Here is a 16275-nt window from a genome sequence, read left to right as displayed (position 1 = left end):
TTGGCTTCTTGCTGTTGGCAAACACGTAAATAAATTAATTGAATTGAATTGAATTATTTTATCAGATCTACACATAGTTTTCTCAAGTCTTGTATTTACATAAAAGGAAACATAACGCATCTCAAGTACAAAGATTAATCGGCTAATGCTGATTAGGAAAATAACAGCAGTTTATTATAAAAATAATTTAAATTCCATAAATATACTGTGTGGGAAGGATGCTAAATTAGTAAATGTTAAATCGGATGGTACATATAGTTATCACTGAGCTACAAAGGGTTAACAAACAACGTAAAAATTGGTCTACTAACAACCGAAGTGTAGCTACAAACAGTTAGTTACAGGTAATTGCTTATGATTAATGGCGTCTCCTTACGCAAGCTGATTTAGTAAAACAAAATATTTTCAATACATCCGTTTATTCAGATGATGGCAATCCGTGACGAAATGACAAATCCAATGTGGTGGATGTGTTATAACGATGATATGCACGTGTTACTTTAATTATGATGCATAGGACTAATTGTACTCATCACCAAATATTATTAGACAGATCAAGTCAAGGACGATTAGATGGGCATTACATGTAGCCTGCATAGGACAGAAGAGGAAATAATACATGGTTCTGGTGGGAAATCCAGAAGGAAAGAGATCACTAGGAAGACCCAGACGTACGTGGGAGTATAATAGTACAATGGACTAATTGCACTTAATTACATATGCAATTTTAATACATTTTATAATAAGTATGTGTGTGTCGGTAAAATTGGAGGTCGCCTGAAGGATCGATACCAAACAGAGAGGAAGATAAAAGTTTACATTACGTTGGATAATATTTTATAAAGTAATTACTCAACTGAACATTACGTGCCGCGAACTTCGTGAGAATTATTGGGCATGTTTCTGCTCAACATTCTGATAGGATCGTATTGTAAAGGCTGAACTCTGGGCCAATATGAGGCGATGTGAGTCATGTAACCAGCGGCAAATTGCGGTCGACGTAAGGCAGTTTCAAAGCAACAAAAAAGTACAGGCAGGCACGAACTGCTCCTAAAGGATTTTTTCGAAGGGAAATGTAAAAATCTCTCCTATAGTCAGTCAGTATTAAATTCTAAAGGGCATTTACGCAAAACATGGGTCTTAAAGGTAAGTTATGAAGTGTATGAAGATTATATTCAGACGTTTTCATTCAATCACAGAGATTTACGTTCCTAATCTAGTACTTTATGGGGCAATTCACGTTTAGAGTCATATTCTCATAATCCCATCGTATAACCGTGTAATTTATATCACACTCTTAAGAGCCTACCATTAATTTTCAGTGTTTAGTCTACAATGTATCGGAACGAAGTTTAAAAAGAATAAAATAAAGTATTTCAGGAATGTATTGAAATGCATTTAGAACTGCATAATTTTGTCACGTGAAATGTATTCTCCTGGCATTAAAACGTCCATTGTTTTTGTTAGTTAAATATTTAACAGTCACATACATTGGCATGTATAGTAGGCTAATGTTTCATAATACAATCTAGAGAATAATTCGCGAAAGAATGGCTGTGGACCAAGTTCCATTACGAATCTTTTATTTTTTATTATTGTTTCCAAAGTTCAAAATATTAAACGATCAAAATATAACTGTTAAACTACAAAACATTAAAGTTCAGGCTGTTTTTGTTTGTAAAATTCGATTGGTTACTGAGAGAAGAGAACCTACTATTGAAAATGTAAGTTACGAAGCCAACATAGTGGCTGAATGAAATGAGGTCTGATGTAGATTCCAACGTTTCGGAGGAACATACCGTTTCCATCTTCAGAACTGAAATCTCGGAAATGAGTTATTCTCCTCTGGGCATCTGTGTGATCTCACACGTTTAATTATTGCAAGAGATTTCTTTGCCTATGGCTGAAACGTTACCACACTACAGCAATCACCGTATCTCATTAGAAAAATGATTTTATCTTTAAAAAGTCGGTATATATATAATATCGTTTAAAAATGTTATGGGCAATACTGGCACTTTGTTTGTTAAAAGTCACATGCCACTTTTGTGCTGAAAGCCGTTTTTGAGAAATTAACACTTTAAAGCCCAATGGAAACTACATGCACTACCTGCTGTAATAATTTCCTTGAACAGCATTTACCACCGATCTCTGTAATGGAGAGGAGTTATGTTTCCTTTTGAATTGTTAATTATCATTTAGACGAGCTTAGATTTGGAAAGATAGGGAAAATCTGATTTTATTCTAAACACTGTAATCATAATTCGAAATGCAAGGAATTTGGAGGCCTTCACAGCAACGAGTTAATTTTGGTTAATTTAAATCGGGAGGGCTATCACCCTAACGTATTCACCATAATTCTATTCTTATCAAAAGGACGAGCGAGCACTGCCTGGGAATCTTCTAACAATAATACATTTTCCACCTCTGGAAACAAAGTGTTTCTCATTTCTTCTCCATATGCCTCTTTGCTTTCACTCTTTTGTTGTCATTACTAACTTTCCACTTTTACATTTTTCGCCGGAAGGCACGAGACATATTGGACTCTTACAAACAAAATTACGTTATCCGGACAACTTCCGGTCTGCTTTTATATCTCCCAGCATCAAACTTAAATTAAATTAGTTTAGTGGCTTCGGAGAATAAGTATTAGGATACGCAGACTGACGGACTCAGCTCCGTCAAAATGCATTTATTTTATAAATTACATCCCAAAATTTTGCAACAAATGAGAATCCTCTGAATTATCTTCTTACAAGTGAAACTATTTCTGTCACCATTCCTGTGTAATGGATGTAGAGTCTGGACCACACCTGCGGTATGTGGACGCACAACGAACCTTAAAGTAAGCCTCTGCCACAGAATTCTGCCTGTTACAACAGATTAGGGATCAAAGCCAAGCTGATGCGGCCAGCGGTTTCAGGATTTAGAACGTAATAATGGTCGAGCTTCAGTGCCCCCCCCTTTCCAAATACAAGCTGTGTGCTTCAGTGCCCTGATTAAACGCTGGTCACTATTCGTATAAAGTACTGATCAAATATCATCTCTTCAACGGTTTGTTTTTAAATAGAGTTTATCGTTTTCAAACATTTTAAATGCTACGACTAATATTCTACACAGACTTGAAGTCAGAATTAACGAAGCTATAATTATTTACGTGTAACTTATTCAAAATAATTAATTAAGCTTCCTGTATTACCGTGTAAAAAAGCTTTCCTGTATTTCGTTTATTAAGCGTGTATTACAACATTACTGTAGATCGATTGAAACTATCAAAATCGCAAGAAACCACTAAAATCACAGATTATCCTAAAACGTATTTATGTAAGAACAGCTAAATAGTTCGTCTTCACCAGTTTCTTAGTAAAATACACTATAACCACACACTAACATTTCTTACCAAAATGTACATTCGCGTTGCCCCAAAACAAATGACTGGTTAAATTTAACAAATGGACATGTCGTCACATTTCCTGTCTGTTATTACTCCCCCAAGCGCTGCAAGTTAACAGGTCTTGTAAACATGAAAAAGATCGCCTTATACATTAAATCATACATAGTTGTGTAGCGACAGAACATCTGTATAGAATGAGACTGATTATGCTTTACAGCACATGAGGATGTTTAGTAATCACAAGGCAGATACAGGACGGAAGAAAACTGACCGATATTTACAAAAATTTTGGTGTTCAATCTGTAGAAAGAACGGGAATATAAGCTCATTTTCATATACTAGTCTATATAAATAACCTTCTGCTACTACTGGTAAATACATTATTCCAATTATGTAGGTCTATATATCTAAAACGTTAGGTTTTATTACTTTGATCACACCATTTTCATATCACAGTTTCGTTTTCCTGTTTTGTATCTCAATATGCGTTTCTTATTCACCCACAGTCTCTCTGCATAAAACTGTATATGTGTGTGTGCTTTTGCGCTCACTTTAACAACTTCCGAAAGAATCGTGGCTGTAATAAAAGCTTCTCTAAGAGATTCAAAAGAGATGACAGAAACAAATTCAGTTTTACGGCCATCGGCCACTTCGTTACCAAACAACTACTAGTCGATTTTACTCGTACGGGCTTAGCGAAGCTGCCAAGCTAAGAATAAATTAGTTAATTTAAAAGCGTCAGAAATTAATGCAGTACGTAATTCTTCTTTCATGTTTATCATATGGAAAAAGAACCAAACAAATTACAGCTGAATAAATGCATGTATTCTGAAAGCCACTGAATCTCTTTAGACATTTTAAGTCCTTTTATTTCGTCCTGCAGCTAGAATTAACCACTGGGTGGGAAAAACTTCCACGTGCCTCCTGAACACTGAAGCAGTTTTTTATTCGACATTCAAGCTTCATGGTGCAGAATATCACAACACACACTAATTAGCCGTCTATTTAAAATGGTGTAACCGGCCAAACCCTGGTTAGAATTCTGATGACTGTTCTCTAGTGACAGTATAAGAGGAGATCAACTGCAGACCTATTCAAAATAACTGTTGTTTACCACCGACCATACAAGTCTCTGCGCTGAGCAGCCAAAGTTTTGAATTTAGGCTCCTCAACGAATCCATTCTTTAAACATGGCTGCGCAGATTTCTAAACTTAAACATGAAATTAAACACCGTTTTTTGTAGGATTTCAATTTGTGATAAATTACTTCACGGCCAATCGACAGTACCCAGTGGACAATTATAATAGTCCACGTCTCACAATTAAAAACATTTTTGTAATATTGTAAAAAAAATATATTTTTTTTCCTGATTTTATTTTCATTACCACTGAAACCGTGTAGATATGCAAGGCGTTTAGAAACACTCGCAATTTTTATTAAACACGCCTTATTTTATAATTAACTGAATGTTGTAAATATTTTTACCTAATGTTGTGGCCAGGTAGTTGGTACTCCTGCTTCGTGTTTGGGAGGTCTTTAGTTTAAATACCGATCGAGATATTGGCTGTCTCAGTCCCTCTAGGCGATTCCACGACAGCGTCTTAAATTAGGGTACGACCGTTTCCTTCCAAATCTTCTCTAATTCATTATTAATTAATCATTCTATCACTCAACGCTATATAACATGAGGTAATGACAGAGCAGCTAAATAAACTGTCTTACGTCTTGAAACACGTACGTAAACCCTACGACAAATTTCAGTGTTCTAATCTGGGTTTAGCCCCGTGCTGTGACATAAGTGTGGCCGCCTTCATTAGCTGCATGTAACAAGAATTCTACTAATGAATATACATGTTCGCTGCGGCATTAAGAGCAGTCACTCGTAAGCCCATTATCGTCTTCTCGCAGATACGTGCAGCAGAAGACGAACTCCCCCGTGGACATGCGAGTGGGGATACACACGGGGGCCGTGCTGGCAGGAGTTCTGGGCCAAAGACAATGGCAGTTCGACGTCTACTCCAAAGATGTGGAACTGGCGAACAAGATGGAAAGCAGTGGCCTGCCTGGGTAAGCAGTCTTTAACGACGCATTGTCCCGAACGGTAGAATGAACGTAAAGCATCTCATTGAAACTGGCTGTGGCCAAGACTTTCCTGAAGAAAACCACGACAACCCTTATCGACGATGTCAAGACCCCAATTGCATAAGGCTTAATATCAGTTACTAAATCATGGTCAATTGTGTTTAAAAGAACTAATCCAATCTGGTTAAATATCGTAGTAAATAAAACAACTGCAGGTAAAATTTGAAGTTCTCATGGCGCTGAGAATGGTTGTCTTCTGGGAGGTTGCGCTGTATAGTCTTGTAGATGTTTACCGACGTTTCAGACGTGCTTGCTGCCTCCATCATCAGGACCCTAATGGTGGAGACAGTAAGCACCTCTGAAACGTCGGTAAATTTTTACCAGACGACTACACGAAATACAACCCAGAAGACAGTCATGTTCATACTCGTCTCATTGAGAACCTGAAATCAATTGAATGCAAAGGTGCAAATAACGTGTCGTTGCAGTGTTAAGAAACCGGACTGCAATGAAATTATAACTGGAATTTCCTGTGAGAATTTCTGAACTGTATAAAGGAACTCCAGACGTTGACTTGCACACTATAGGTCAATACGAAAAGCTCTACAGCGCGTGGAGGAAGCCAACTTTCACGTATTGCCTTATGTATTTGATTGCTTATATTCAACGGAAAAGTTTCCGCATCCATGTCTGATATATAAGCGACTGAATTTTATTGGTTTTCAGAAGTTCTCAAAGTTGAAAACAGTATAAACGGAGTTTGTTTAAGAAAAAAGTTAACTTTTCTCTGCAAGATACAACGCTCATTTCTGCCGAATACCTGGGTAGCTGGATTACCTCTCTCTAGCACAGATTGTGTACATTTTTCATCAGAGAAGGCTTCCCATGTAATATAATTCGGCAGACTTTGATGGGTGACTGTCCAAAAATATTAATTGGATAAATTTCAGGAACTGGAACTTCCACGCGTTGTTCTGAGTAAAATAAGTAATGACGATTAATACAGAGTAAACCACACAAAACTAAAAACAGTACATTTGAATATGCGAAATGGAGGAGGACATGATAACAGTAGATAAAAAGATAAAAACAACAATGATAGCCATCATGAAGAAGATGCTCACGATCAGAGATAGTTTCAGGCATAAAGATTTAAAATATTACATTGCAAGTAGGATTTGAGGTTCTCATAGCGATGAGTACGAGGATGACTGAATTCTGGGTTACAGTCTGGTAGAATTTTGCCATCGTTTCAGATGTCCTTGCTAACCTCATCGTACTGATGATGAAGACAGTAAGGACCTCTGAAGACGTTGGTAAACTTCTGCCAGACTGCACGGCACTACAACCCAGAAAACAGCAATATTCTTATTAAATTGGAAGTCGCTTTTGAGCTGAAGTCACATTTCGATCGTAGATTCTTTATTATTTAGTACAGGCATACAGCTGAAGGCGGTATTTTGTAATGAAAATAGGTCAGACTATTTCCGAAACCACGCCTTGTGTGAAGGGTCCTTTATCTGTTTTCTATGCAGGCGTGTACACATCTCCGAGAAGACACTGAGTTATCTCAACGGAGAATTCGAAGTGGAGGCTGCACTGGGTGAGAAACGTGAAGAGACACTACGTATGGCTGGGATAAAAACCTTCTTCATCGTAAAGGCTCTGAAACCGGTGAGTACCAACTGACAGGAATTATGTAGCCTACGGGAACAAAGGTCTCATCATCCAGAGAGAATTTCATACTCCATTTCTTACATAATTAATATCTGTGCAAACCTGGAAGAGCCAAACTTACGTCCAAAATTATTTCAAACTTTTCTGATTAAAGGAAAGTTGGCAGAGAATATCAGAGTCTCTGGTCCTGCAGTCGCGCCGTCATTAGATGTCTCGAGAAGCTTTCTACTGTGAAATATTAAATTTCGTTTGTAAGAATTAAAGACAGATATTTTGCAAGATATTTAACACTGATATTAAACAAGCCATAATAATTAATATAGGCCTTCTGCGTACAAAACATCTATAATGACTTAAATATATATTCAGTTGAACGATTATGCAGACTTAGTCTCAGGAATAAATGGAAATTTTTAAAAAACCAAAGGTAGAAGATATATATTATTAAAACAAAGCAATGGTGTGTCTATAACCGACTCAACGTTTTGAAAATTACACATCCGCAACATTAGCAAACAACAGAAATTGCGAACTCAACACTTGTTATAACGCTACTGGGAGCAATTTTAAAATAACGCTTTAAAAGACGAAAACTAGTTCGGAATATACAAAATTATCATTTATATTGGAGACTATGTGCAAACAGAATACAGGATTACGGGGTCCCTGAAACAGCCTGCACACATGCCACCAGAAGAAAAGGAGACAGGACTACAGGAAGACGTAAAAGTAGACTGACAGACCAGTTTTCACTTCAGAGCCTTGGAATGGTCTTTAGCGTACATCTGCGTAACTTATGAATTTTTGAACGAGGGAGATGGGTAAAAAACTGAAAGGAGAGCCTGGGTGTTATATGGAAACATACTTCCACATTATGCGCTCATTTTATGCGCTTAGTGCAATTACCGCATAAGATATATACGACGTTTTGGAAAAAAAAAAGGTATAAGTCCGCAGTTTTATTCACAACTTTATGCCGTCTTTATATATATACCACGCTTAGTGTCTATTTTTGCGAGGTTCGCAACATTTTCAACAAAAGGCTTCCGACTTGCTTCAGTACCTATCGATAAGGAGCATCTTTATTCAGGGGTCACATACAGTAGGCACTCTTTCCTTCTCGCTGCAGACTACTCCGAAACACGGTATAGGTACGCTGGTTTTATTCATAAAACAGACAACGTCCAACGATATTCTGCCATTATCACCATCGTCTAACCAGAGCCCAGTTTACGATTTCACTGCGCAAACGCAAAATCTCGTCTCACTTTCCTCTTCGGGGAGTTTGCGTACCACCTTCATTAAGAACCTCAGTTCATCTTTAGAACGAAAACAGACAAAATACAATATAAAACTTCAAAACCTGCAAATGAATTTTTTATAAACAATTGTGCAAAAAAATTGTAAGTTAGAATTAGCCTGGGGACATTAAACAATACAACGGCAGACCAGTAACCCAAATCCGTTTCGAACCGGGTACCTTCCAGATACAAGGCTAGGCAGTTTCCACCACAGAAACTGCTCGGTTTGGCGTGATTGTGAAATCCAACTAAAATCTCAGTCGAAGTTTAAAATAAGTGACTTATATAATCCAAACAACTGAATAATGCAATGTTCCCTAAAAAATCTGGCAGTTCAGCAGACCACATAAGGATATAATAACATAGGCCATTCGAATCCAGCTCACATCCCTAAACGCCATTTCTTAAAATGTATTTTAATGCTGTCGTGTCATTACATAAAATAAAAATGCCACAAAAATTAAAATAAGTTCTTTAATTGTGGGCGAAGCTCTGTGTAAGGTTCGGTCTGAGAGACCTCTTCACAGCACACTTACCGTGTTAAATAACACATTCTCTTCGAGCCAACTGCTTTTGTCGCGAAAGTCAATTAAAAAAGACCTTAATAAGAATGTCCGTCATGAAAGTAATGTTAAATATCTGATGCGTGAAATTATTATTCACCCTCTGTTAACCTCAGAGAATGAAACTATTAAAAAAAGCACTTACAGGCTATGTTCCAATTTTATGCATTAAGTATGCCGTTAGCAAGCTTCGTCAAATTTATATCTGAACTGTGCAAATAACACGTTTTATTAAAACTCCCCGGCCAACGTAATATAAAAATCTCAAGTAAACATTTACTTTATTGCTATTTATGGCTCGTAAAATTTGGCAATTTTATTTTTATGCAACAGTCATATCTCCACGATTATGCGGCAGATAGAAACCATATTAACAACGGAATGGGAGGGTCCCGGAGTGTCAAATTCATCAGCATTCACACGTGTTTATTCGACACTTAACCTCGTATAAATTATAAATGCGCTGCGGGGGTTAATCGTTAATGAACATTTTTCCCCTGAGCAAATAATTCAGACAAATCAGATATAAAATTCGATAACATCGCCCTGATAATGGAGGCAATAAGCGCCTCTGAAACGTAGATCAACTACGAGAGTAGACAGAGCAGTTTCCACAAAACTGTCATCTTCTTAATTCCATAACAATTTAGGACGTCTTAATCCTTCTTCTTCAAGTCGAATGCAAGGTAATCTTCTACCCGGATAGCAGAGGACAATGATTCTAGATGGCTTTACACACTTCTTGGCAAGATCAGGGGTCTTAGTTACCTTATATTAGAGTTTCTTCATGAACCTGAGCTGATTAATTTTAATAACAAAGGACTTCTACAGATTCTGAAACGCGGTTATGAGAGACTTTGTGTTTCTTGGTGCTCTCAGTTCCATCCAGCAACGCCGGACGTCCGTAACGGCAAAGTGACGGAGGAGGAGACGGCCAGTTGCGACGCGACGCCCGACAACAAGGACAGCGATGACGACTCCGCGGTGAGTCCGCACGTCCATCAATGCCAGGAACAGTCAACCCCTTGCAACTTGCCCAATACTGTGCGCCCCATATTAACGTGGCGTTGTGAACATCTACACGTGGTTGACTCGACAATACACCCTAATTATATTAATATTATTCTTCATATTTCACTAAATATGTCTTCTGGTCTGTTAAAATTCTGAAGTAATTAGAAAATTATGAATAATCATATACTTGGTAAACCACTGTTAACCATCAATTAAACAAAGGGAAACGATATATCGATGTAATAGTAACAGCCTAGTCGTTTTGAAATTAATATCTTCTGGACCAATCCCTTAAAATTATCAATTCTGTTTGACAGCTCGACCCCACCGACTTCCTAAATCCATCAAGTTGTTAGATACAGTGTTATAGCTGGGATCAATACTATGATTTACTAGTATGAGGCATGTACATCGTAAAATTAGTATTTCTGTATCCAGTGCGCAAGCCCAGTGGATGACAGTCATGTACTGAGTAACGGACGAGCCCGAGAAGACTCAGCGGACTTCAAAAAGCGTCTAAGGAAGGAACTTGTGAACAGAGATGGACACAGGTAAGGCATCCGAGCACGAAAACAAAAAAGGAATGGCTAGTGATAGGTCCAATAGTTTGGACACTCACAAAACGAATATATCACGATGCTCCACCCTTACGTTTTATAAATTTGGAGTTTTAAACCGAATCCCACGGCCAGTGCTCTGTACAGCCTCGCTTTTATGTGTTATTGTTACTGTTTACTCATGCTGTATCTTCGTATCTGGTGAATCGTATTCTGTGTGTCAAAACAAATATGGAATAATCACCACAAAACACCAAACTTGTCGGTACATGCGAATAACTGAGGCGTCTCTTAGTTCAACACGTCTTACCTACAGGGCCCTACACTGGAAATCGGATTTGTTTTATTCCAGTATCTGTTTATATACCCATGTCATCATAGTATCATAAATTACTGGCACGTTTAACAACAAAGCCGAAATAGCCCTCTAGTTGTTAATCGTTGAGAAACAGGCAATGAATTAATGGATGAATCAAGGTATGATACAAAAATGATAAATAATAAACCAATATAATCCTGGACTTTTAATTTTACAGTCACTTGCAATGTGGGAATTATCTACCTGCAGAAAAAAAAATCTTGCAGCAAATTCAGAGACTAATATTAGTAACGACAAAAATTCGAGGAAGTTAATACAGAATCCCATATTTTATTTTCCACCCCAACTTAAACCTTCAGCTACCACGAAACGCCAAGGGAAATAAAATGCCACTATAAAAATGCTTCTCATGTAGCTAATAGCAACAGAAGCATTCCATCCCGTCATCTTCCTTCCTATACACGATAATACACTTCATTCCGTTCCCTGCGTATCCCCGGGGAGTACGGTGGTACTCAAGGATTGACCGGGGTGCCACTTGGACGCTAAAACCACCCACAGATGAGAAAAATAACGCCTACGAGTCATCTACAGGAATCAAATACGATCACATTTTTCTTAAAAATTCAAGGTAGATTACAACTGAGCAAAACCGTGTAATTGTCTTTAAGGCGAATTTCATCATAGTAACTACTACAGGAATATTTACTTTGATTTTATAGTTTGTAACTGTACTATGAGCGTGACCAAAGAACAGATAAGAGAATCAAATTAACACGGAGAAAAAGAAATAAGTAATGAATAATGAGAGACGGTGAGAGAGGAAACATTTACGACAGAATGAAAAAAGAAAAAAAGAGATGACAGAAGGACCAAGAATGCAAGAAATACGTGCAATATCCAGTGATTTAATAGGATTTTAGGTTCCCACGGTGGTGAGTAAGAACATGTCTGTCTTCTGGGTTGTAACGCCATGCAGTCTGGTAAATGTTTACCATCGCTTCTGTGATCCTTGCTGCGTCCGTCGCCCTGAAAGTACCTCTAAAACGTAGGTAAAATTCTACTAGATTACACGGTGTCATAACCCAGAAGACAGCCATCTTAGCCCCTGGTTATTTTAATGAACTTTATTTATCATTTCTGGCATTAAATTTGCCACTGCACGGCTGTCCTTGAAAGTACAGTTCTTAATTCGTATTCGGAAGACCGGCTTGCCGGGTTCGATTTTCTATCTTGTGATCGGATATCCAAAGTGTGGAGAAAGGGGTTGTTGGTTTTCCTCAGATCATCTAGAAAATTATAAGACTACCTTAAAATAGGCTGTCACTGCCAAATCAACTTCTCATTAGGTGCTACTGGCTTCTAAACTAAGCAGTTGAGAAAAGCTCGTTAAATCAATAGACAGGACTGGAATGATGGAATTAATTGATTTTAGACCTAATCTGAAACAAGTCATCATCTATGTCCTATATTTGAGTCTATGCATTCATTTGTGATTTGACTGTTATGTTTACATTTGTGATAATGCCACAATTCAATTTGTTAATCAAACACTATTTGTTTGCAGGGACCTGATGAACCACACTACGTTCTTCACTTTGTCGTTCAAAGACAGGGAAACAGAACGCGAATATAACTTGCACAAGGAATCGTTTTCTAGTATCTCTGTGATGGGTTGTCCTCTGGTACTCCTCATTACATCAGCCGCACAATTTGTCGTGTTGCCTAGGTGAGTCTCTCTTCATTCTCCCCTCCCACCGGAGGACATATGGGCTCTAAAAATAACCCACAAAATACAGACGTACGCTAAGAATGTTCAAAATTCATAAAAGAACTATTGTTTATGCCGAATTTCGTGTGACCGGCCATTCTATAACGACGAACGGCATTACAGATTTGTTATAGTCTTTCTTCGACACTGAAATTTGTACTCAATATGAACACCAATAGGTGGTTGAATAATGACCCTCTATGTTACAGGGATCTGATGAACATCCTGTCGTTCACAGTCGGTTTTCTACTCCTAGTTATTCTATCGGCAATGATTGTGGCTGAGTTTTTCCCTTCGGTAAGTTTACAAGATCGGGATATCACATTTACGATATCCTATTTGCATATGAAAGTTTCTAAAGAGTATTGAGCAGAATATAAATAAATTACGAATAAATACTTTAAAAGAACAACAGGGGTATGTCCTGTACAGACTGTTCAATTTAAAAAGCAACCTTACCAACAGAATTTCCTTCCATCCGGTGTTTTGTTGATGTTGTCATCACAATAATTTATTAATTACTTCACATCAACTGGAAAATTAGTATATTGTTGGGGGATAAAATTGTGTTGGAGAGGTTATTGTCGTATTTAAAATGCATCCACACATTTACGAATAGTTACCGACCATTCAAATTATGTATTTTAATATTTTATATTTATTCCAGTCATTCCCTCGACCTATGGTGCGTTGCAGTGAGGCTCTGAACAATTCCTTGTGGACAAGGAGGGTCATTGGTGTCGTTGTAATTGCGCTCCTAGGGGTTACCAATATTGTGGATATGGTAAGAATATGAAGATCTGAGGTTCTCACAACAGTGCAGATGTCGATTGTGATCATCTCGGTTGTGACGCCGTGTAGCCTGGCAGGTGTTAACAGGGTTTCCGATTATCGCATCGCCTTAATATTCAGGGCTGAACCACCCGGAAGACTATTTGGCATCACAACTCAGATCAGCACAATCTACATGGTAAGAATTCACAGGAACACCTTGTGCTATATACTTCCAGTATTCAGACAGCCTACAATGAAAAATGCTGCATATATTTCTATAATCATTCAGTTATAAATTCTTAGGTGCATATAAGATTGATGGGCCATAAATTATTTAAACATGCTGTTTCAACTACACGCATTAGTCTGTAGGCTATAGCTTAAAATGACGTCGACATGATAATGAATTGTGAGTAATTAAGTATTCTGAACGAAACTGTAGTGACCTATTCGATGTAAATAACAGTATTTATCAGGGAAGACCGAAAAGGAACTACGAAAAGTGTTGTGTTTCGTAGAGAGAGAGTTCTAATGTGTTCACAATTTTTTTGGAGAACTGATACTACTGTTCAGATAAGTTACAAAAGTTTCATCACACAGTGCAGTTGCCATCTTCAGGGTGGTTTACCCTAAACATGGTAACGGGAAGAGTAAAACCTTCAAAACGTGACGCAGACTCATCCTTGAAAGACCAAGTTATGAATTAAACGCACTAATCTCTCAAGGCAAAGAAAGACCAAGCAACCAGATTTAAAACACCCACTTTAATATCCTTAAGCCCACGTATTTACCATTCATGATCATCTTTCCATATAATTCGTGCCATACAGTCCGAACAGTTGGAACAGCATCGTTGAATAATATGAGAATAACTGTCTGAGAGATGCAGTCAATTTCTGTTCCCATTAAAGTCATTCTGATACACTTGAATCTGCGTCTGATAACAGTCTCTTTGCACTTGTCAACACCAGGTGTCTTGCACGGTCCCTTCGTCTCCTAGCAACTACACCACGACGACAGAGGACCTGGGCAGCGTGTGCTTGTATCCCTCGTACTTCTCGTATTTCTGCGTCCTGGTACTGATCGCGGCGTCCCTGCCCGCTCAAGTGTCCCATCTCGTGAAGGCCGGTCTGTTGTTCCTGATTGCAACAGCTCACTGCTGCATGAATGTCTTCGCGATCGGCCCGGCACTTGACTGCGAGGAGGCGACCAATCACAGAGACTGGGGAAAGTGGGTAATCCTTCCTTTGCATATTGCTGACTCAACAAAATATGTTTTCATCATGGTTAAAAATCAATAATTACACCAGAATCCATGTGTAAATGAAAGTGTTACATGACGAACCGTAATTGAATTAATTATAAAATCTCTCCCACACTCCAACAACAGACATTTAAGAGAAAAAGTGAGAGAGATACTTCAGTAAAAAGACTAGATGCATTATTTGATTAGTTTATACGTCTCATAAAATGTTATTTTTTGAGGCCAAAACATTTAAACATCACCCGTAACTGAATTAAAACACTCACATACGGCGTTCTTCCCCATTCTCAAATTTCTGAAAATCTTTCTTCATGCCGTTTCAGCATTGCGCCTGGAAAGTATGCATTATGTGGTCTCCTCCTGGCTGTTACTATAGCCCTGGCATTCCTTGCCCGCCATGTAAGTATTTTAAGAAGTTCTAACTAACTAACTAACTAACTAGATGGCCTACCGAACCCGAAGGTTCATCACCGAATTAACCAAAGCCCTCCACCAGACCCCGTCTTTAAGAAGTTCTAAGGAAATAATAAATGGCTAAGTACATATAATCTGAGAGGTCAATACCATGAAAACTACAGTGACCTATTATCCAATCCTGAGAAAACGTTCTAAAGACTCCAATTCCCACCTAAAATTCATTTTAATATTATTACAGTATTTTCATTATATTTCTAGGAAGTCCTCAATTCTATTGAAAACGGCATCACTTGTGGATTAATTTGGAGTCATTTCAGGAAACGTCCAAACATTACGAGTGATTTATTCGTTATAATTTCTTAAATTTAAACCAACCAGATCTACTTTTTTTAAAACAAATACATATAATTCATGGAATAAAGGGTTAAGACAGAGAAGTGAAATGTACTGACATGTAAACACCACACCCACATAATGGTACTTGCGGGTATGTGCTACATTATTAACTTTAACTGACGTCTATCCCTGAGAGCATGAGGATCCTACGGCTATATGTAAATATAATATTAAAATGGTTGTTAAAACACTAGAGTTCGGAGGTGGAAACTGGGTTAAACTGGTTCTAAATAAGGTTTAAAGAAGAGGGTTCATGAATGTTCAGGACTGTTAAAAGCAGTGGAATTTTGTGACAATTTTTACAAGGAAGATCCTACACCAGACAGAGTTCATATAAGGACACGTCTTTCTTGTTGTTACCAGTTAGAGAAAGCATCCCGAGTGCTGTTCCTATGGAAGACGGAAGTGGAGGATCAGCGGGAGAGAGCGTCTGACATCAGACGCCGCAACGAGGCCCTAGTGTATAACATCCTGCCACCGCACGTTGCAGCTCATTTTATGGGCAGTCGCAAGAGACAGCATGAAGAACTGTACAGTCAGAGCTATGCTGAAGTCGGGGTTCTGTTTGCCTCAATGCCTAACTTCTCAGGTAATCAATGACCCGCACTTAATTCTCCCAAACTACGCCTGGAGGAATGGTGTTTTCACAAGTGTCAGAATCATGCAAGCATGTGCTAAAGAAATTTAAATAACAATATAAGTCTTGATAGAAATACAGTAAAATCAACATACTCTTGTCATTGAT

The 16275-nt window shown here is 38.0% G+C and overlaps 2 protein-coding genes across 2 annotated transcripts in view; one reads left to right on the top strand and one right to left on the bottom strand.

The window, feature by feature from the left end:
* Positions 1–16275, bottom strand: part of LOC110830924 (alpha-tocopherol transfer protein-like) — a 182946-nt gene that overhangs the window by 158277 nt on the left and 8394 nt on the right. The gene's annotated exons all lie outside the window — the stretch shown is intronic.
* The window catches only part of Ac3 (Adenylate cyclase 3), a 77284-nt gene that overhangs the window by 53994 nt on the left and 7015 nt on the right, over positions 1–16275 (top strand). The window contains exons 6-15 of the mRNA XM_022066341.2: positions 5304–5462; positions 7013–7151; positions 9898–10002; positions 10471–10583; positions 12476–12637; positions 12889–12976; positions 13347–13463; positions 14425–14684; positions 15041–15116; positions 15894–16119. Of these exons, the coding sequence (XP_021922033.1) occupies positions 5304–5462; positions 7013–7151; positions 9898–10002; positions 10471–10583; positions 12476–12637; positions 12889–12976; positions 13347–13463; positions 14425–14684; positions 15041–15116; positions 15894–16119 (1445 nt within the window). The remainder of the gene's footprint in view (positions 1–5303; positions 5463–7012; positions 7152–9897; positions 10003–10470; positions 10584–12475; positions 12638–12888; positions 12977–13346; positions 13464–14424; positions 14685–15040; positions 15117–15893; positions 16120–16275) is intronic.

Source organism: Zootermopsis nevadensis, unplaced genomic scaffold, assembly GCF_977971745.1.
Source record: "Zootermopsis nevadensis isolate Lab colony 2312 unplaced genomic scaffold, Znev_1.0 Znev_ptg000024l, whole genome shotgun sequence".
Lineage (NCBI taxonomy): Eukaryota > Metazoa > Arthropoda > Insecta > Blattodea > Termopsidae > Zootermopsis > Zootermopsis nevadensis.
The sequence above is the reverse complement of the archived record's forward strand: the minus strand, read 5'-3'. Positions and strand labels throughout refer to the sequence as shown.